Source organism: Peromyscus eremicus, chromosome 12 (assembly GCF_949786415.1).
Source record: "Peromyscus eremicus chromosome 12, PerEre_H2_v1, whole genome shotgun sequence".
NCBI classification, from domain to species: Eukaryota; Metazoa; Chordata; class Mammalia; order Rodentia; family Cricetidae; genus Peromyscus; species Peromyscus eremicus.
This window is the reverse complement of record NC_081428.1, coordinates 4,164,564-4,188,010: the sequence shown is the minus strand read 5'-3', so window position 1 is coordinate 4,188,010 and position 23,447 is coordinate 4,164,564. Positions and strand designations below refer to the sequence as shown.

Here is a 23,447-nt window from a genome sequence, read left to right as displayed (position 1 = left end):
ACTTTAATCCAAAAAACAACTGTTAATCTCAAAATATTTTACATTGGTATGGATTTTAGTTTATTAATACAAAAGTTAACTTTGATATACTGTATATATTTATATTCTTGTTTAAGATATTGTGTTTATGCAGCTCAATTAAAAATGTAATGTATAGGGGGCTGGAGAGATGGCTCAGAGGTTAAGAGCAGTGATTGTTCTTTCAGAGGTCCTGAGTTCAATTCCCAGTAACCACATGGTGGCTCACAACCATCTGTAATGAGATCTGGTGCCCTCTTCTGGCATGCAGGTATATATGCAGAGAGAACACTGTATACATAATAAATAAATCTTTTTTTAAAATGTAATGTATAATTTAAAAATACAGAATAATAATCATCTATAATAGTCAAACTTATAGTAATGTTACTTAGGTTTTCCAAGTATACAAAGACATATTTTAGATAGGTAATCTTCAAACACTTCAAAGACCTACAGAATATGACATTTGAAATGTTTTAACAACTTAGATTTTTCATGACAGTGAGACACATCTGCTCCTGCCAGCACCAATATATTCCAGAAAAGATGATGGACATCAAAGCAACTCCATATGGAGTTTTTTTTCTTTAGGGCAAAATCTAGCCTCATGGGCAAAAAAACTGCCCTTGCCTCAATTGCCTCAGTTACTGTTCACACTGGACCAGCTGGACATACCGAACTTTGCCAAGACAAGGTGGGACAGTCCTTCAAAATTCCCGGCTTCACAGAAGTCTGTCAGATATACTAGGACTATGGGCCAAAGATGGATGCCCCCATGTTACAGAGAGACTCTGGGGACTGTCCAGGCAGACAGCTGTTTCTGTCATGTCTCACATTTTCTGGAAGTCGCTTGCCCGCACTTCCTGCTTACCCAGGTATTATTTCCTTCTCAGGTCTTTGATGGAGTTGAAGACTAGATAGTTATAATTATAGTTTTCCTTAGTTATAATAAAAGATAAATTAGATATAAAACTTTAGACTCACCAAGATGAGATGGATAATTGAGTGTTTTTTCTGATTCTGTCAAATACAAATAGACTAGATATTGTAACTATAATTCTTGCTTGATGTTGTTGTATGCAATTTTACTATGTTAAAGTTAAAACCTTCCTTTTTGATTAGATAGAAAGGGGGAGATGCTGTGGGATGATCCTTCTGCACACTATGAATATGTATTATACTCATATGCTAATAGCCAATGATTGGCCAATAGCCAGGCAGGAAGTCAGGCGGAATAATCAAACTGAGGCCTGGGATGAAGGAGGCTGAAGTCAGGAGAGACACAACTAGCTGCCCAAGAAGCAAGATGCCAGAGATTGGTAAAGCCACAGACCACATGGCAATACATAGATTAATAGAAATTGGTTAATTTAAATGTAAGAGCTAGTTAGTAATAAGCCTGAGCCATTGGCCAAGCATTCTGCAATTAATACAAGCTTTTGTGAATTTATTTGGGACCAGGCAGTCAGGACAAAAGGCTCCGCCTCCGTTTATAGGCATGTTTAACATATGAGAGGAGTTAAAAGAAAGGTGCTCAGAAGGAAACTGAGCATACCCAAGAACAGTCACACGTTCTTATACACACAACAGCCATCGACAGAACTGGGGGATGTCTGAAGTAATCTCAAGATCACAGGGTGGCTCCTGGGGGCACCTGGCAGGACCATAATTGATAAGGTAAAGCAAGAGAGCATGGGATACAGGAAGTCAGAAACTCTCCACTGTAAACAAAGTTAACAGTCCTGTTTGTGAGATGCCCATAAAACATCTGAGAGAGGGGTCGGGCTTTACTAGTGGTCATATACATTAGGCCTCTTTCTTTTTTTTTGGTTTTTCGAGACGGGTTTCTCTGTGTAGCTTTGCACCTTTCCTGGAACTCACTTGGTAGCCCAGGCTGGCCTCGAACTCACAGAGATCTGCCTGGCTCTGCCTCCCGAGTGCTGGGACTAAAGGCGTGCGCCACCACCGCCCGGCTTACATTAGGCCTCTTTTCTTGTTAACATCCTGTGTGTTATACAGACGATGGGGGTAGGGGTGGGAATACAAGGGTCCTCTACCACCTTCTGCCTTATGCTCTCGAGGCGGGGTCTCTCATAGTTTTCTGACTAGGCTGGTGGCCAGCAAGCTCCAGAATGTATCTTCCTGTCTCTGCTACGGGGGGTGGGGGTGGGGGGGTGGTGACAGGTCTGCAAAGCCACACTCAGATTTTTTAATTTTTGTGTATATGAGTGTTTCAATGGTTGTGAGCTGCCATGTAGATGCTGGGAATCAAACCCAGATCCTCTGCAAAAGCAGTAAGTGCTTTTAATCACAGAGCTGATGTTCCAGCCCCTACACCCAGATATCTCACAGGTCCTCAGGCTTGCAGAGAAAGCACTCTTACTGAACCATTTTCTGCTCCTCCCCTTTTGACATTTATTGATTTTGTTGGAGGAGGGGAGCCAAAGATATCACAGTGTGTGTGTGTGTGTGTGTGTGTGTGTGTGTGTGTGTGTGTGTAAGCCAGAGAAAAACTTAGAGGAATCAATTCTCCCCTTCAGCTACGTGGGTCTTTGGGATCAAACACAGACCATCACGTTTGGCAGCAAGCCCCTTTTCTCACTGAGCCATCTTGTCAGCCCCCGGCTGTGGGCTGTGTGGGTGTTCTTCACAGCAAATGTTGGTTCTCAGCTTGCCGGAGGCTAGACTCCAGAGGGGAGGGGCCTCCTCCCTCACCATACCACCATAATTTCCCCTGTGTCTGTCCTGCCTCACAACCGCACAGGTACAAGTGACAGAGCTGGAATTCAATCCATGAAACCAAATCCACTGCCCCCAAATCCTTCCTCTAATTCCTCTGCCATAGGCTAAACAGGAGCCCCGCCTTACCCACGTCCCAGCAACACAGAATGTCTGCTGACTGTTGTCAACTGCTGACGGTACCACACAGCCAGGAAGGTGGTGGGTCAAGAGGAGAGACTTGAAGCTCGGATTCACCATCTCCCTGCTGCATGTATTCTAATAAACCCGAGAGAGGACAAATCACACAGAGCATAGATTTTTATCAGTGTGTAGCTGAGTTACTGTTGACCTCACAGCAATCTGGTGTTGGCAGGAGGTGGTACATTCAAAATGGTCCAATAAAGATCTCTTCACAGGACTGTGGGCAGAGTTAAAAGAACCGAAGACTGAGGGGAGGGGAGGCACCGGGGCCACAGGACTGAAGGGGCAAGAGGGGAGAGAGGACAGGGTCCTGAGCACACTCCTCCCTCTGGTCATCAGCTCCTGCCGGGACAAACTCATGGTGGACCCAAGCAGAGGTGGGGACAGGAGAGCCAAGGCCTGCTGATGGCACGGAGCAGAGCAGGAGGGAGGGCTGTGGGGTGGCCAGCACACCTCTGCTGCTGCTGGGAGCCTGCTGGGGACAGAGTGAGAGGGAGGGCTGTGGGGTGGCCAGCACACCTCTGCTGGGGACAGAGGGAGAGGGAGGGCTGTGGGGTGGCCAGCACACCTCTGCTGGGGACAGAGGGAGAGGGAGGGCTGTGGGGTGGCCAGCACACCCCTGCTGGGGACAGAGGGAGAGGGAGGGCTGTGGGGTGGCCAGCACACCTCTGCTGGGGACAGAGGGAGAGGGAGGGCTGTGGGGTGGCCAGCACACCCCTGCTGCTGCTGGGAGCTGGCTGGGGAGGTTCCCAGGCAAATGGCTCCTACTCACACACCAGGCCCGGGGCACAATTCTCAGTTTAGTCCCTGCTGCAATACGCACGTCTACACACCCTGACGCTTTGCTAATACCTCGGCCAAACTAGACTGGGCAGTCTGTGATTCTTAAAGATCTACACGTTAGCTTCTTCTCTGTTGTGATCGAATACAATGAGATAGAATACAAGGCTGCTTCTGAAGCAATGAGCTTATGTTGTTCACGGCAGGGAGGCCCAGCGGGGAGCGTGGTAGCCAGAGCAGGAAGCTGAGGCGCACACTGTCAGCTGCTAGCATGAGACACAGAGAGGGAACTGGAAGAGAAGTTAGGCTGTGAACACTCTAAGTCCACCCCAGTGGGGATCGTCCTCCAGTCGGATCACATGCCTCCTAAGACCATCCCCAGCCACCAACTGGGACAAGTGTCCTGAGACTATTGGGACACATCTCATTTAAACCACCACAGTCTACCACAAGTCACAATTTCCGTCCACACCAGTGCCCGCACACAGTAGGCACTCCGTATGTATCCGTTAAGTTGTCTTCCATTTACTATGTAAAGTGATAACCTGGCTCAGTTGCTGTAAAAGGCCCCAGATTTACTGCTTTTTTTTTTTTTTTTTTTTTTTTTTTTTTTTTTTGTTACTTGCCAACTAGCGAAGACCACAAAGAGCTTGGGGGGGAACCGTAATAGGAGAAATGAATAAGTCGTTTCTAACAAGGCTGGTTTTATGGGCCTCACACCTCCTGCAGGCCAAGCAGGCTCGTTTTAGAGGCAAGATCTATTCTGGAAGCCCAGGGACGGGGGAGGGCTCTCGGACAAAGGGAGGCTTTAGGCAGGAGTCCACCGCTGCCCCGTACATCAAGGGGGCGAACTTCCACTCACAGGACTCTTGGGTGTGGTCGACATCCGCAGGGGTCTCCAAGGCCTTCATTAACCATGCCTTATGTGAAACGCCCGCCATTTGTCAGAATCCAACACACCAGCTCCTGAGTGTCGGAAACATGAGAGGGCAAAGCCAAGATACCTGTGCGTGCGGTTCCAGCGGAAAAGCCTGCTCAGCTCTCCCGGAAGGGACTGGCCTGGCCTCCTTGCACTCAGAAGCGACAGTTAATACTTCCTGCTACGGTCTAGGTGTATCCCAAAAGTTCATGGGTCATGGCCCTAATTCCTTAATGCGGCAGTGTTGGGAGGTAGGGCCTTGTGCATGGTGCTTGGGCCGCAGGGGACTGAGAAGCCCAGGTGTGGATTAATTAGTCCCCTCCGCCAGAGCCTGGGTGAGTTACCCAGCCGTCACAGAGCAAGTCCGTCCCTCATGTCTCACCTCTTCCACAGATATCGGTTACGTGTTACAGTTTGACAGTGGCAGGTCCCCCACAGGCTCACGTTTGGACATTTGGTCCTGATGGAGGTGCTGTACTGAGGAGGTAGACTCTTTAGGACCGCTAGGGCCTCGACAGCAGATGGAGACCTCTGGGAAAGGCCTCTCAGGTCAGACCTACCTCAGCTGCGGTCCAGCCATGCTAGGAAAGGCTCATGAACACAAACACTCCCGACCACCACTGAGGATCCCTAGCCTCTCCGCCATGATGGCCAAAGTCCTCTGAGTCCATAACCCAAAATGAATCCTTTTTCCTTAAGTTTTTCCTGTCAGCTACTTTGTCCAGCAATGACTATGTAACCAACACCTGAGACTTCTGCTCTTCACCATGAGCTAAGACACCTCCTCTGCATCCCAAGTCTTGGGACACAGTCAGGTTCCACCATTTTCCATGCACCTGTCTTCTGCCTCCTGGCTTCTCTGGAGCATTGCCCATAGGGCAGGGGACATCGGGGTCAGGCACGATGGCCTGCCACCAACCAACTGTAAAGTCTTGTGAAACATCGCGTGCTAGGCCTCTGTGTCTTCATTATCATTAGGCGGTCGTTGTTATCTATGGTTTTTGTTTGCTTGTTTGGTTGGTTGGTGGGATTTGGGGACAAGGTCTCTCTGTGTAGCCCTGGCTGTCCTGGAACCTACTATGTAGTCTAGGCTGGTCCAGAACTCAGACAGAGGGAGTACACCCAGTGCCAAGTAGAAGCTGATGCCACTCACTCTCTGACAACCCTAGAAGTACACGCTAAGGCCCACTTCATGCCCTGTAAGGAGCCCCAGGGGGCCCTGAGCACTGCTTTCCTTTTAAGTAATAACGCAAACATCTTTAAAAATAAAGAATGGGGCTCGAGAGATGACTCCATCAGTAAGATGCTTGCCATAGAAGAATAAGGACTTGAGTTTAATCCCCAGGGACCAGCATAAAAGGCTGGTATGGCAGACCAGGCCCGTAATCCCAGTAGGGGAGCGGAGAGGCAGAAGAGGTGCTCTCTGGAGCTCATGGGCTGACCCGTCAGGGTGAATCAAGCTCCAGAGTCCGTGAGATCCTGTCTCAAAAACAAAGATGGAGAGAACTGAGGAAGCCACTCAGTGTCCACCCCAGGCTCCAGGACACACACACGCACACCACAAGTCCTTTTTATTAGCAAAACACTTGGCTAAGTGGGGCCTAGAAGCTGTCCTTTCATTTTTTCCAGAACAAAAATCTGGATTGAGCACACCGGGTCTAAAAGCACTAGCCTGAGGCTTTTGTTCTACTGTCAATCCTGTAGTTGCCAAAGATGTGGCCATCTTAAAAAAAAAAAACAGCTGAATGCAGTGGCCCACACCTACAATCCCATTTGAAGGCTGAGGCAGGAGAATTGCTGCTGTTAAAGTCAGCCTGGTGGACAGAATGAGACCATGGCTGGAAAACAAAAACAAAAAACCTTCCCATCCTCCAACTCAAAACACAACCCAATGCATTCAGGCATTCTGCATTTAAGCTGGATCTGAAGGTGCCCCTCACCCTACCCCCTTGCTGTCTGTATCAGCACAGCGCTGCTGAGGCCACGCCAGAGCAAGAAGCATTCGAGAGACCGAGAGACGGCGAGACTGCAGAATTCCACCGCCATGGAGACGTCCCTCCGGAGTCTGGACCTGGAACAGTCCAGAGACAGGGAGGACGCACAAGCCCCCGTGCGTTCCATGAAGTTCTCCGTCTGAGGCATCGGAGGAGAACTAATAACAGCTTACTGGCAAGGAACGAGAAGCACACAGGCTTCATCTTGGGACTTGAACCCTGTCCAGATTCTACGCAACAGCTGGCTGACAGGGCTACAGCTTGAGCGTGCTTGGTGGCTGCAGGCCGCTTAGTGCGACCTGAGTTTTGAAACCAGGGTTGGTAGCTTAACAAAATTTACGGGTTGTAGAAAAAGTTGCCCGGCCTCCAGGGAGGAGAGTTCGGTCTCACCTTTCTGACAGCGGCCCCTGGTGGCCGGCTTAGTAAAAAGTGTCGGCGCTCATGCTGAAAGCTTTGACCTCCCTTAATAAAGGTCGCTACAGGCAGCCCGCCATTCCAGGTAACAACTAGGGGCGACCAGGGAAGCAGAAAAAACTCAAACTGAGCCCAGGCTTTGAGCCACATTAAGTGATCGCCCTCTGTGTTTAAAAATAAAAAGAGTAAAGGTCCTACCTTCTACCTTCCAAAAGTCGGAAGACCAGCATGTGTGAGGCTCTGGTCCCCATCCCCAGCATCACACGTGTGCACCCAGGTTGTGTAAGGCTCTGGGCTCCATCCCCAGTGCCACATGTGTGCATGAGCCACGCATGTACCAAAAATAAATAGATCTGTGTGTGTTCACGTTACGTGTGCGCATTTGTATGTGTGTGTGTGTGTGTGTGTGTGTGTGTGTGTGTGTGTGTGTGTGCGCGTGCGCATGCCTCTGCATGGGCCTGTGGAGACCAGAGCACAACATCTGCTGTTCTCTTCCATCCCTCTTCACCTTGTTGTTTGGGAAAGGGTCTCTCCAGTGAACCTGGAGTCAAGCGACTGCATAGACTGTCCAGCCAGAGGCCAACAGGGATCCCCCTGTCTCTGCACCCCAGCACTGTCAGGCTATTTATGTGGGTGCTGGGCATCTGCCTCACATTTATACACTACCCACTGAGCCATCTTCCCTGTCCCGAGGATCTATATTTAAAGGGCCGAAGCCAGAGGGGCAGAGAAGACTTATTTATCCCATTTCTCTGCATAGTACTGTACAGTCTCCCAACTCCTGCATTCTAAATTTGGGGAGATTTCACGGCAGCATTGGAATAAGGAATTGCTCCTCGTGGCAGAAACTTCTGGAAGATGCTGCTGACAGAGAACAGAAGCACACTCAGCACCGTGAGCCCGCGTCTCTGGCGCCACAGAGTCACCACGCACAAGGATACAAAGAGGAGAATGACCAGAGGCTGACAGCTTCCAAGGCAGGGAGCCTAAGAAACAGAGGCCATCAGCCTCTCCTCTTCCTACGGCACACTCTGTCCACTGCCACGAGAGAACAATCTGGAAACAATCGGCTGGGCAGCTGCCCTCATCAACAAACTGTTTATTGTGAAAGAGTGGCTGGGTCAAAGGCTAACCGTCAACCTGAAACTGAAAGTATACAGATTAAATTCAATACCGTCCTTGCCGAGGAAACTGGGGACCGGCATGGGGGAAAATCAAGGCGAGAAACTCACACTCGGCGTTCTTTCTGAAAGGGCCAGAGTGGGGACAAACCCGTGTCCGTCAGCTTGTGGGCTGTTCCATGCTGTCACAGCTAGATATTTACCGCTGCCTTCAGAGGGGCCTTCGAAGAGAGGAAACAATTCCTCAGGCATCAACTTCCATGTCCTCCACCAACCCCCAGTGTCACAACGGCCTCTCGGACCAGGCTCGGCAGCTTATGCACAAGGCACGGGCAAGCAAGACAGCCTGCTTTTAAATGTGTCTGAACAGAAGCTCAGGAGACAAGCAGGCAGAAGTGTTCTGCTAGGATGTCGCCACGGCCTCATAGCTCCCCTTTCCAAACAGAGCGGGAATCTTTTTAGAAATATATACTGAAACATTCACAAGGAGAGCCAAACAATATCTAGGATTTGGTTTGAAATCATACCACAGAAGGCGTGGGTGGGAGCAGATGAAATAAAACTGGCTTTAAGTGGACAGCTGTGAAGGGGCGTGATGACTACAGAGGAGTTCGCTGTGTTCTACGTTTACTTCTGCATACTTGAAATTTTCTATGAGACGTTTTCTTTCACTTATGTGCATAGTTCAGCAGTTACTAAGAAAGAAGAAAAAAACATTTCCTTGACTTTAAGAAAGTACTGACCTATCAAAACAAATATATGAGGTCCCCACAAGTACAGATGGACATGTACCATGGTGCCGCCCGAGTGATCGCTGAGCGATGTCTGAGGCAGAGCTGTGAGAGTCTCTGCCGAGCACTGGAAAAGCAGAACGAACGCTCCACGTCCCCAGGTCAGCCAGAACCAGACGCAGAACCAGACGCAGAATCAGAATCAGCGGATGGTATCCAACAAGATCTGGAAGTGTGGCTCAGAAATAGAGCAGGTGCTCAGCATGGGTGAGGCTCTGGGGTCGCTTGCTACCAACAGACACAGACACACGCACCCACACACACGATTATTTTATGGCAAACATGAACGTGCATCAGAGAGCACCTCCCCAGGGCTCCACTGCACTGTGGAACAAGGGAACACGCAGGAAGGAAAGCCAGTAGTCTGAGTAACAGGGACCAAGTTTTACAACAGGACACACACAGACTTTGAAAACATAATTTTGTTTATAGACTTGAGACTAGTATAGACCACACTGATAATTCTTACAGTATAGGTAAATTAATTTGAGAAATTAATGCTCAACATTAAAAAAAAAACAGAAAGCAAAATATTCTTTAATTATGTTTAAATTAACTATGGATTGGTCTCTACTCAGGATTTGTTCCAGTATCAAAATGAAAGTGGCAATGATTACAGTGTTTTAGGAAAAGATGCATTCACGGGAAATGCTTCAGAAGTTTTTGTTTTGCTTTGTTTCTTTGTTTTGGTTTTTTGTGTGTTTTGTTGTTTTGTGTTTTGTTTTGTTTGTTTTTAAGTCTGGGAGTGTTACTCAGTAGCAGGATGCTTGCTTAGCAATTGTACCGCTGAGTTGGATTCCCAGCAACACAGACACACGTGTAAATCTGTGCACACGTGTATACACACGTGTGACTTTTAGTCTAACTACTTTGCCAATTCCCACATAAACACCTCAAGGTACCAGAAATGACACACAGGCCATCTCGTCTCTCATCCCTCCTGACAGAAAGAGAAGGCTTCGGAGTTTTGGGTGGCTCTCTTTTACACAGCCATCTTCTGAGAAAAACGCGGTGTGGACAATCTGCAGGGCTATATGCAGGCCCAACACCTCAGAAAGAAAATACTCTAAAGAGAAGAATCTTCAAAATTACAGACTTTTAACCTTTAGATATTTTATAGACTAAAAGGCTGCAGGGAAAATAAACAAACACTATTCGGCCAGTAGATCAAGGTTGCCAACAGAATACTCTAGTGAACTCATCTGGGCAGTTTTAGGCAAACGAGATTAAATAAGTCCCACACCCTCTCCAAAAAATAACCACCATTAAAAATATGAAACCACTGTTTGATGCTTTCTTTTAAAAGTTATATTTGCTTATTTGGAGAAATTAAAAATGGGAAGAGGTAGCTGATTTAAACATTACACAATATACACATGTATGTCCAAACATGTTTTTACTTATTAGATTTTTTATTTTTAAAAAACTGAGAAGGGAATCCATGACGCCAATATTTCACCTCTCTCTGATAAACATCATTCTGAGACACAGAAAAACGAATCTTCTCAAGCTGTCTTTTTAATTACTCTAGCTTCTAATGTTAATTTTCTAAACTCTCATTTGAATGTGGGAGGTGTGTTGATTGCACATTTTTAAAGTTCGAGGTGCAGAGAACCCTTTCAGTTTGCAATGCTGACGCTCAGCAGCACAGCCTTCTCCCATCTGCCGGGCAGTGCGTCCCGCTTCACGCACATCTAGAGCTGAAATGTCAGCCTCAGAAACGCCGTGGTCGTGGGCTAAAGCAAGCCTCCCTTCACCGTTCCCTCTGTACCCTGGCAAACACGCGCCAGAGACCCGACACACACACAACAGTCCCGTGTGTCACAGGGACATGTGCGGCCTCCCTCTGTGGCAGAGATCCCCAGATGTTCTACCCTACGTCTCCTCATCCTTGGGGTCAAGGGAGCAAACAGCGCTTCACAGGAGCAGACTCAGCTTCAGCAACCTTACTTTCACTACGGTTCTAGCTAAAGGAGACGCACATTTAATGTCTAAATGTACATACATATGGCTGACATAAAGAAATTAAACACTACTAACATACCAATTAGAACAAATCTTCTAAAGGCTGGGCTGTTCTCACTTATTAAAGCCATGTTTCTCGGGTGAGAAAATGGGGCTTAAACTCTAGAACTGTCTCATGCGGGATACTGCCTCTCGTGATCAATAAGAGATGGTATTGTAGTCTCTAACTCCAGTATTTCCTCTCTCTTTTATTCATTTTCCTGGACATATTAAAATTGTTATATTTAAGGTGGATGGGAGTTCTAACACTTCTTCCCCTGATGACGTTACTAAACCAGAACCTGAAAACCTTTTAAGAAAGGGAACTACTTTTAAGAAACTTTCAGGAAAGGTGTCCCCGAGCAGGAGCCTGGAGAATGTTGCTAGAAACAGTCCTAAAACACTGCACGCCCAGCGCACACTGATCCCGGCAGCGGGACTGAGAAACTAAAGGTCTGTGCAGATCTCTCTCATCACTGTAAAGTACCTGGTGGACAGACAAGACAGACAGACAGACGACAGTCTAACCCTGGTGGAGTTCCCTCCTGATGGAGCCAGAGAAAGGCACCCTGAGAACAAGTCAAACTGTGGCGTCCTGACCCTCCCTGCTCTAAAGAAAGCTGTGGAGACTTGACCACCACCAGACACAGCTCCAATGCTGGCCTGCCCGTTTTGAAATTCCTACATCCATGCTCATCCAAGACACCAAGCACCACGCTCAGAACCACATCCCTGAATTATTAGCATTAACGGAAAGAACATACAACCCACCCCCACCCCCACCCCGCTCTGATGCACACATTTGTCAAGTGGCTATCAGACCCTCACATTCCTGCACTGACAGGGAATGCCGTAGAGCCAGGCCAGGAGAAGCAGGTTTGGAGGCCCTGCCATTTACCACAGGTGCCCACCACCAGCCACCTCGAATCCAGGCCTCTCCTCTGCACCTGACCACAAGGCCCTCTGACGGTACCCCCAACCCAGAACCAGTGGCCTGATTCCCAGGGATGTATCTGTTGGACCTGAGAGCCAAATTTACTAGAGACAGCTTCAGTCGGCTTCCCAGGAGGTGTGGCCATAATGCATACCCGCTCACACATGGCAGCTATTAGGTGTAGGAGACAGAAGGCATTTGCTCGTGGAGGATTTTTTATTCCGAATGAGCCTGCTTCCCATCCACAAATCTGTGACTGCATAAACGGTGGCTATAAATAGTCGAAGGAAACAGAGCCGCCCTTCCCAGCCACAGCGCAAGCCTGAGCGGGCGACTCCAGAGCAGTGTGGAGGCCCCACCACCCCCTCCAGACCCCATGGCAAAAACACACAGCTCAGAAAAAAACCCAGAAAGGCTGGAAAGCGACAGGAGTCGTGGGTGTCTCCATCTCCACAAGCATTTTCTCCCTGCCTGGACGTTTGCCCTGAGGTGTGGACCCCACAGGCAGCTTCGGAAGACTCTTGTAAGAACAAGATTCATACACAAAGTCAGGTCACCGGGAGCTCAAAGGCCCTCACCAAAATAACCTGTAAAAAGGAGGCTGAGGACAATACCCCGTGTATTATGCCTTTTGCATTTCGGTGTCAAAAGGAATCATGTCACTTTTACATGCGTATTGTATTTGATAACAGGAAGTCAGTCAAAACGAACAAAAAAAGAAAGAGAGAGAGAGAGATTCCCAGTTTTGGTGCAGGGAGAAAGAAGAAAGGAGAGAAAGAGGTATATGAAAGACCCTTGAAAACATTCATAGCTGTAAAAGCTTTTAAACGTTTGGCTTTAATCTGCCAGCTGCTCTGGGCTGCGTGCTCTGTAAAGTCGCCGCCACAAGCCCGCAGCAGACGCGCACATCACAAGCCGCTCGCTGCACCTGGGGCCCTGACTTTCTCTCCAATCTGGATCTCCCAAAAAGTGTTTCTTTAACTGCACTTTAGAGAAATGCTGTAAGTTTGTCTCTTATTAAAGGTTCAGAACTAGGCCGAAGGCAGTAGGCGGGGAGGATTCCATGTCAAAACTATGCTAAAAATAATGGCAGGCAGAGTTTTTTTGTTTTAATGAAGAATTAGAATTTAAAAAGCAACAACACTAGGCAGTTTATGCTCCTAACACCTAGCTTACGGGCTGAGGAGGCGGCTCGGAGCGTACAGTGCTGTACAACAGGAGGGCAGTTGGAATCCCCGGCACCCACGTGAAAGGTGGGTGCAGTATTGAGCCAGCTCTCCAAGGCTGGACGTGGACCTGCCCGTCAGCTCGTCGAGCTGATGCGGTGATCGCCAGGTTCAGAGGGAGACCGTCTCCAACAGGAGCAACAATGACTTTATTAGTAAGTAGAGAGGTGACTGGAGTAAGATGTCAAGATCCATCTCTGGCCTCCCCACGTGCCCCCCAGGCTAGTGCACCCACACACGCACACACTCCCCCCAACATGCACACAATTTTGGTTTTAAATGTTAAAAAGAAAGAACCTGACTTTCGGGCTGAGGACACAGTTCAGTAGCACAGAAGAGAGGCCCTGGGTTTGATTCCCACCTAAGTAAATGAAAGCTCAGGTTCCTCATCCCAAGGTAAAGACACAGACCAACACAGACAGATACACACACAAACGCACACGCACACACACACGCACACACTTGCAGGCAAACACCTCATCCTGCCTATTGGGGATCCAGATGAGATCATGAAGCATGTAAGAAGCCTCAATTAACCAAAAAGCATGAGATAAAAAGTTATCGACTCTCCCAAACTGCCGCAGCCCCAGCTCACCCGCTCACTAGCTTTCGAACGTTTGCTGAATAACGTGGACAGTGGGGGGAGAAGTGAGGGCCATGTGGAATGACTTAGTTCCCTCATAAAGCAACAAGACAGAAAGAAATTTCCACCTCAGGATGGCTATGTATCAAAACACCATGTTAAACACCTTAACTGAGAATAATCAAAAATGAATTTAGAAGAAAGGACGCCCTGGGCAGAGGCTCCAGCTAGGGGCTTTTTGACACATCTACAAATATAAAAACGATTATGACCAACAACAGCTAATTGCCAACAATAGCTGGATTCTGAGGAAGGAAATAAACTTTCTTGGTACATAATTTCAGGATGAATCAAAATGAAATATTATAACCCATTTTTGTCTTGAAGCATGTACTGTTCACACCACAACTCCCACGCCATCAGCATCACACATACACAACTCCCACGCCGTCGGCATCCCACACACACACAACTCCCACGCCGTCGGCATCCCACACACACACAACTCCCACGCCGTCGGCATCACACACACACAACTCCCACGCCGTCGGCATCACACACACACAACTCCCACGCCGTCGGCATCCCACACACACACAACTCCCACGCCGTCGGCATCACACACACACAACTCCCACGCCATCGGCATCCCACACACACAACTCCCACGCCGTCGGCATCCCACACACACAACTCCCACGCACACAACTCCCACACCGTCAGCATCCCACACATACAACTCCCACGCCGTCGGCATCCCACACACACAACTCCCACGCCGTCGGCATCACACACACACAACTCCCACACCGTCGGCATCCCACACACACACCGCTGTGACTTTGCCCGTTACTTTAACAACAAACTCACTTGTCACTTCTTGTTATGGTTACATCTTGATCTCAAGGGCCGAGTAACCAGACACCCCTCAAAGGAGTCCGGCCGAGAGTCTAGCCGGAGTCTACTTCCCAGGTCGCCTACATACACATCACTACCCCCAGCCCCAACGCACACCTAAAAGATCCCAAGATTCCTCATTTTGGGGGAAAATGTGCATGTGCTCCGTAGATCTGAGCAGGAAGCTGGGCTGGGGCAGATCTGCAAGCAGCCTGGGTTCCTCAGAGCATGGCAGCTCCCCTTGCTAGAGGAGGGGACGTTCCTCGTCTGCACCCTCCACTGACAGGTGACTGTGCGGGTGGGAGGTGGGGGCTGGCCCTGCAGACTACAGTGTGCCTCTTCCTTGTCACCTTCCTCAGACAGAGGCATTGGGGGAAATGGAAATAAGACAGCTTTTCACTGGAAAGGAACTGTGGGTTTGGCTTTTTTCTTTTAAATAATATTACATTTTTATCCAAATTAAATATTTACTTTTCCTATACAACATCACAGAAACGGGTTCCTTCTCTGTCTTTTGCTTATAAAATCTGTGTCTCCCACAATCATACCCCACAGTGACACTGAATTCCTGCCAGCTCCCTGTCCTCTGCTGGATGGGAGGCTCACATGGAGGCCACCATGTAATGCTAGCCCATAATATACCCTACATCAGCCATGCAGCCCGTCTGCCCGGCCCTTCCCTGGCCCCCTGTAGTGGGCACCACGTATGAGTTTATTCACAGAGAAGCAGTCCGGAGGTTTCTGGACCACCCCCAGCAGGGGCAGGGTACCAATTCTGACTAGCGCCAGCAATGCCTTCCACTCCCACGGGTGAAAGCGCCTGAGAGGCCCCCACACCCCATTGCTGGAGCTCACCAACAAGCCTGGTAGTCACGTGACACTCCACTCACGGGAGTCAGGCGATGTACTGGGAACACTACATCGTCTAACGCAGCGGCTCTCAACCTTCCTGACGCTGCCACCCTTTAATCCAGTTCCTCGTGTTGTGGTGACCCCTCAATCGTAACATTATTTCATTGCTACTTCATAACTGTTGTTTTGCTACTACTATGAATCATGTAAATGTCTGTGTTTTCCGATGGTCTTAGGTGGCCCCTGTAAAAGGGTCACTCTACCTCCAAGTGGGTGACAAAGCCCTGCTCTAAATAATTAAGAAATTAATTATCTAGAGGTTGAGAACCTCTAAAGGTTCAGAACCACTGCTCTAAATAATTAAGAAAGATGCCCAAGTGTCAGTGTCTACAGAAGATCCAAACACTCAAGTCCTAAGTACATGTGGGATGCTTCCAAAGTCTTATGACACACACTAACTTATTTTTTTCTTTAGTTTTTAATAGCCTGTTTGGCTCATTATAAAGTAACATACATCCATCGGAGACAATTTGAAAACTAGAAAGAAAACTTTAAAGCATTATTAAAATTACCTTAAGCCTACTACAAGAATGTGTATGTATATATGTATGTATGCATGTATGTATATATGTACGTGTATATGTATGTGCATGTGTGTATGTTTATATAGATGTGTGTGTTTGCATGTGTGTTATATATAAGTGTATGTGTGTGTACATGTGTGTCCACACCCCATAGCTCTTCCAGTCCTGTTTGGGTGGACACAGGTACGTGGCATGCAGCGTTGACGGTTTTCAACACAGTGGACTCCACTGAGGGCTCTGCAGAAGCCCTTCCTTGGGAGGACAGCGCAAGTGTAAAAGACGCTCATCAGAAAGGAAGGCCAGCATGGCCACGGGCGCCTGCCCCTCAGCAGAGCCTTGCTTCCCTTCCCCTTACACTCAAGGGTCATTGTGGTGGGTTTTCATGGGGGAGTCCCATGCTGGTTGTGGGAAGTCTCAGAGCACACTCGTCATGAACGCCGAGGGTCCGCTGTTCTTTATACATCTCTTTCTATCACACAGAACCATGGGGGGAGGGGGCACGGAGATCATAAATCTTCCGTGCTTCTTGCCGTCAAGAGCAGCGTCAGGGCTCCGAACTAAGTAAACACAGCTGCCTCGCAGTGAAGGTATTTAGATAATTTCTCTGTTTATTTTGTTCGTTCACGTCCTGTACTAGAACAGGACTTAGTACCGAATAAATGTTGAATGAACGGATGAATTTTATGAACTGTGGCACTGAAATAATTTCTACAGACCCGAAAGAAAGTGCCACCAATATAAGAGAAAACGTCGAAATTACACTACGTGACACTGAGATCGGGAGAATACATTGGATTTCTGAACTGCTTTATACCGTTAGAGGGACCCGTAGAGGAGGCAGCCTAGCTCAGCAGCGACACCATGTGGTGAGAGCGTGGATTCCCGTGAGCAGGGCACTTCACAGGAAGCAAGAAACTGGAACTCTACGCAATTCCCTAACCTACAGTCAGGCAGCAGGTCCAAAAGATGGGAAATGCCAAGGTCCTCTTCCTGTGACTTGATCCAGGTGGGGCCAGTGAGATCTCAGTAGAGATGCAGGAAGGAAGACAAAACACAGCTTAACCCCATCCCTAGCCTCTCTGGTCTCTATGTCGAGCCAACCGCACAGGGGCGAGATGTTTTAAAATGTCTCAGCCTCAGCATTGGGATGAAGAATCTTCTGGCTGCCTCAGAAAAGCCATCTAATTCTGTTTCTGTTTTCAAATGCATTTTCCTTATAATTGTTTGGAGAACTTTTGATCCAAGAAAACACAATACTTGATCAATACTGGGAAAGAAAACCCTGACCTCTGACCTCAACCTCTATAGCATACTCAGGGCACTCCAGAGTGCTGAGAAGCATCAAGCAATGGAGACACACCACAATCACACGGAGACACACCACAATCACACGGAGACACACCACAATCACACGGAGACACACCACAATCACACGTGTGTGTTCACTTAACACACAACAGAACTCAGCCAGAATCAAGCAACGGGGAGGCAGAATCGGTCCAGAGAGCTGACACCAAGTCCGTCAGGAAGACCAGGCTGGGGACCGAATGAGAGGGGAGCGCTTCTGAACACTATTCTTTCCAAGACTGTATGCAATCAGGTCCTCAGTGGGGAGAGGTCTTGTGTGCTGCATACAGAGCAAATATTGGCTTTCGCTCTTTTCAAGCATTTCATCCCCGTGGTTTCTGAGTGGGTAAATTAATGTTTCTCCAGTCAATTACCAAAGAGGGAAACACATACCACCCCCACTGCCACTGGCTGCCATGGGACATTTTAAAGAGCCAAATGCACTGTGTGTGTGTGCAATGTGTGAACGAGAACATGCATGTGTGTGCGCATGTGCAGAGGCCAGAGGTTGACATCAGAGGTCCTCTTCATTTGTTGGCCACTTTGTTTACTAAGGCGGGGTCTCTTGCTGAGCCTGGAGCTGGACAATTTGGCCTGTCTAGCTGTCAGCTTGCCCGGGGCGGTCCTGTCTCCACTCCCTACAGGCTGCAATCACCAGCTGGGCTGCTATACCCACCCAGCTTTTTATGCGGGCTGGGGGTGCCAACTCTGGACCACCTAGTGCTTGTGTATCAAGAGTTTGTCCAGGCTGGAGAGATGGCTCAGTAGTTACGAGCACTGGCTGCTCTTCCAGAGAACCTGGGTTCAATTCCCAGCCACCACATGATGGCTCACAACCATCTCTAGTGGGGTCTGATGCGCTCTTCTAGCATAAAGGCATACATATAGATAGAGCACTCATATCCATAAATAAACAAATAAATCTTTAAAAAAAAACAAGTTTGTCCACTGTTCAAGTTTGTTCCAGTCCAACTGCCATGTTTGTCCCCAGTCCAAGAACTGAAAAACTAAATGCCAATCTCTCTCCTATGTTCCTGTGACACAAACCTCAGTTTAGATATTTCAGCTGTACATGTTCTAAAGAATAGGCCTGAGGCCGGGCGGTGGTGGCGCACGCCTTTAATCCCAGCACTCGGGAGGCAGACGCAGGCGGATTTCTGTGAGTTCGAGGCCAGCCTGGGCTACCAAGTGAGTCCCAGGAAAGGCGCAAAGCTACACAGAGAAACTCTGTCTCGAAAAACCCAAAAAAAAAAAAAAAAAAAAGAATAGGCCTGAACCACAGTGCTCCAGAACCTGTTCCCCAGAAAGTAACCAGAGGCCACTTTTCCTCTTCATTTCTCTGTCAGAGCCAATAGGCCTAAGTCCCAAGACCCCACAGTAAGGACTTGGAAAAGGACAAGGAGGCCATTTGACGCTGCCCTCTGACCCTGGGCTGGGAGCCTCCAACACTCACACACTCGATTTCAGCTACAACCCTCGATGTTCTGGAAAGAAGTACAGAAACGGCCTAGGAGGCTCAGTCACACTCCACTAAAGACAGAATAACCCCGGCCCATGCGGCCCTGGGCACCTCCTCCACCCTGTGTGTCCTAAGGGCCTGAAGCCCCGAGGATTGGCTTTACTGGTGTTTTTATGCCATAAGTCAGTGAGGAGTTTTGCCCGATGAACTGAAGAGAAAATAGTGAAAGGAGCTGGTGTGGGAATTCCTAAGATGAAGGCACAAACGGAAGTCACGTGACTAACGCCCAGAAATACACATCAGAAACAGTGCTAACTGTAGAGCTTGTCTTGGTGGCACCTATCTGTAATCCTAGCACTCAGGATGCTGAGGCAGGGAGATCACGGCAAGTTTAAGGGTGGCCTCTGTTGCATAGTGTGCTCCAGGCCAGTGTGGGATAGTGAAAACTTGTCTGAAATAAATAAATAAACTAGCTAGAAATTAGGTAATGAAAATGTAATAAAAGAATGTTTTTTAATGAGAAAGATCATCCTGTGTTGATGTTAATTTTTTAATTAAAAGCATTACCTTCAGTCTTCTTAGAGGAGGCACCGGGAACTTGTTAAGCACACTTGTTTTCAAACCCATTCAACCTCTCAACAACCCAATCATCACTGCATTATCATTTAAACTGTGCGGTGTTCACGCAACTCTCCCAAACACTTTCTCCTCCAGCCCTCACACAATCTTCAGGCTCTGCATCTGTTCCTGTGAGTCAGTATGCAGCAGCCACACCATGTACAACTCTGCTCTCCTCCACAAACTAAGCCTGCCCGGGGACAGAGGCCACCGTGAGAGACAGCCCCTCCCCTTCTCACAGTGCGGCCGGGCGTGAAGGGTGTATTTTGTTCTTTTCAAGTGGAACAGGTGGGTTTGGTGCATGGAGCCCCTGACCACCACTGCTTTCCTGTGTGTTGACATCACCAGCGCCACAGACTGGCCTGTTAGTGGCTGACAACAGGAAGAGCTCCACAAAATCATGTGTCACAGTGAATAAGAAACTGACAGCATGTCACCATGAAGGGATTAGTAAGAACACACACCTGGAGAACCTGGCAGCCTGCCCAAAATCCAGTATCCTTCATGGTCCAGCAGTGAGTGCAGGCATGAGGCAGACTCCCAGACACATTCCCAACATTTCCATTTTACTTTTAGACATGAATGACAGACACGAAACCCAAAGCCTTGCCACAAGATAGCAGACATCAGTACACAGCAAACCCATCTTCCCACTCCAAGGCTTGCTGAGAAAACCCCCTGATCAGAACAACTGGTTTTGATCCCAGCTGACTGCTGATTCCAAAATAGTTACCCATCAGCAGGCACAGGGGCCTGATTCTTGCACTCCCTCCCACAGACACCAAACGCTGAGTCTCCGTCATACAGAGCAGCACAGCATTTGCCTGTGGATTGCCTATGCACATCCTCCGACTTGAACCACCTAAAACATTGCCAACACTGTGAACAGTTGTTACACTGTACTGTGTATTGTTCAGGTAACGACAGGAAAAGTCTGCAGGTGGGCAGGACTGGTGTTAGCTGTATACATGTGTGATGTGTTTGTGCGGCTGTGTGTGTATGTGTGTGCTGTATGTGTATGAGGTGCTATGTATGAATATGTCTGTGTGTGTTCATACAAGAGAGGGTGAGCACGCGCCATGGCACACGTGGAAGTTAGGGGACAGCCTTGGACGTCACTCTTCAGCCCTCCCCTTCCACCGTGTTGAAGACAGGGTCTCTTCCATTTATCACCATGCAGGCCAGGCTCGCTGGCCTAGGAGCTTCAGGATTCCCCACCTCTGCTCACGACACACAGGAGCACACTACCCATCCAGCTTCACACAGGCTCTTGGGAACTCAAACTCAGGTCCTCACACTTGCTCTTTACGCAGTGAGCCATCTCCCTGGCCCAGTACAGGATCTTGACGTTTCTTTCAAATATCGAATCTACGGTTGGCTGCATCCACAGACATAGAGCCACCAGTGTGGAGCAGCATCTACATTTTCAACATGTAAGACAGAGCTCCATGTAGTAGGATATTATTTTAAGGTGTGTTACTCTTGTTTATGTTGCATTTGTTTAACTCTGTGAAGCTGTGTTACTGTGCCTGTGTAAAACACTGATGGTCTAATGAAGAACTGAACGGCCAATAGTGAGGCAGGAGAAAGGATAGACGGGGCTGGCAGGCAGAGAGAATAAATAGGAGGAGAAAACTGGGAAGAGAGATCAAAGAGGTAGCCAGAGAAGGAGGAGGACTCCAGCCACCAGCTACACAGCCAGCCATGGAGTAAGAGTAAGATACAGCCGGGTGATGGTGGTGGCACACATGCCTTTAATCCTAGCACTCAGGAGGCAGAGGCAGGCGGATCTTTGTAAGTTCGAGGCCAGCCTGGTCTACAGAGAGAGATCCAGGAAAGGCACAAAGCTACACAGAGAAACCCTGTCTCGAAAAACCAAAAAAAAAAAAAAAAAAAGAGTAAGATACAGAAGTAAGAGAATGGGAAAAGCCCAGAGGCAAAAGGTAGATGGGATAATTTAAGGAAAGCTGGCTAGAAACAAGCCAAGCTAAGGCCGGGCATTCATAATTAAGAAAAAGCCTCTGTGATTTATCTGGGAGCTGGGTGGCAGGCCCCCCAAAAGAGCAAAAACAAACAACAGTAGCGCCACTTCCCTATAAAAGGATCACAAACCAGACTTCACACCTCCTAACTTCACAATCACTTCTACTTTCCTTACACACACACACACACACACACACACACACACACACACACACTACATCCAAATGAATAATATTAAATGATACTGACATACTATTATTATGGTTTCCAAACCCAAAGTCAAAATAGAAATCAAGGCAGAAAACGGTCCTGACATTAAGGAAAGGAGTCACGGTTTGGAGGTGAGGCCACCGGAAGCACGAGAGTTCCCACTGAGCCCACACTCACCTCGGTGGCCAGCAGCAAGTACAGGGGTGTTAAGGCGGGAACCTGCCGGACACCACAGCTCAGGCCGAGGGTGGTCAGGATCTCCTTGAGGACTTCATGCCTTCTCATGTTGCTGGACTTCAGCACGTTAAAGTCTTCTTGGGTTTGCACCACGGAAGCGCTTGGAGGGAGCTCTAGGTACACCTGAGGAAAAGACAACCACAGGTAAACTGTGGGCACCCGCGTCAGAGAAGCGGGTTCTGCACCAGGTCTGATGAAAATCTGAACACGACCATCCGGAGGGGGACACCAAGAAACGAGAATACGAGGATTAGAGTGAGCCTCTTAACATCATGGCTTCCCGGCTCAGAAGTCACGGTGGAACCCACCCCTGGGTGGTCACGGATTCTTTCCAGGACCTGACTTTCATCCTCAATCAACTGCAGGTCCTTGGGAAGGTCACTCAACCTGGACTAAAACATCTGGAAACATAATTATGCTGAGAATCCAACCGATCATGTCACCGGACCTAGGGAGGCACGATGGGTCGGGCTGGAAACTTCCACTCTGCCTTGCAGTCAGCAGAGGAGAGAAGCATATTCTTCACTCGGAGATTGTGTTCAGGACTTTGGGTGGATAGAGTGGACTTCCCAGACAACAGAGAGCCCTTCCTGACGCCCCCTGCACCTGACTGGATTCTAAAATTGAGGTCTTCCTACATGCAGTCCAGGTGTTAAAGTGTGATTTAAGATATTTAGGATGCACGCTGGAAGCCACATGAAGGTTATAAATATACAAACATCTCCAACAGCATCCCTGGCAGGATGAAGGACCACACTGGAACTTGTAGCTCCTGTGAGAGCGGATTTTAACTGCGTGTCGGAGTCTACAGGTGCCAGAACATTCGGCAACAGCGAGGCACCCCCATGCCTGGTTTTATTTTGGTTTTCTCTACTGATTTTCCAACCGGAACACTGCAAGGCTCCAACAGCATGGTGCCACCACTCAATCCTCACCTAAGCTGTGACCAGAGCAAACACACTGTCCAAAATGGGGCAAATGCTGAACTCTGGGGCCAGTCTGAACAGCTAGAGGACAGTGGTCAGGCGGTCAGTTGACAACAGGTGGGCCTGTCCCCCAGACAGAGGGACGGAGAAGAAAGGGGTGCCCTGTGAGGGTCCAATCCTAGTCAATGGCCCACTTCGTCCCTCTGAGCACATGGCTGCCCTCTGGGCTAACCTCTCCAGGTGGCACCAATAAAATGAGCACCAGTTACGTTCCTACAGGAGCTCAAGGGAGCGCAGCAAGAGCAAGGCTGAGTGCACGCAGTCGCACTGGATGGTGAGGACACGAGGAACTTGTGCAGGAAGTGTGCAAGCTGATTTGCACACGAGGAGGGTGCGCACAGGAGGAGGGTGCACAGAGGAAGGGTTTCCATCAAGCTGCAACAGGCCCCCAGGCCCAAAGAGGCCGCCATTAAAGTTGGGGAAACGCTTTACTCGCTGGGCTGCGGAGGCAGCTCAGAGGACAGTGCTTGCGTAGCATGCATGAGACCCTGGGTGCTGCCCTTTCAACTGATGAGCGGCCGAACGCCCGTCTGATGCTGTGGATGTGGGCCTGTAGCCCTGACGC

The 23,447-nt window shown here is 48.7% G+C and overlaps 1 protein-coding gene across 2 annotated transcripts in view; it reads right to left on the bottom strand.

The window, feature by feature from the left end:
* Hlcs (holocarboxylase synthetase) overlaps positions 1–23,447 on the bottom strand; it is a 169,945-nt gene that overhangs the window by 127,658 nt on the left and 18,840 nt on the right. For both annotated transcript variants that reach the window (XM_059277330.1, XM_059277329.1), the window contains one exon: positions 21,837–22,019. In XM_059277330.1, the coding sequence (XP_059133313.1) occupies positions 21,837–22,019 (183 nt within the window). The remainder of the gene's footprint in view (positions 1–21,836; positions 22,020–23,447) is intronic.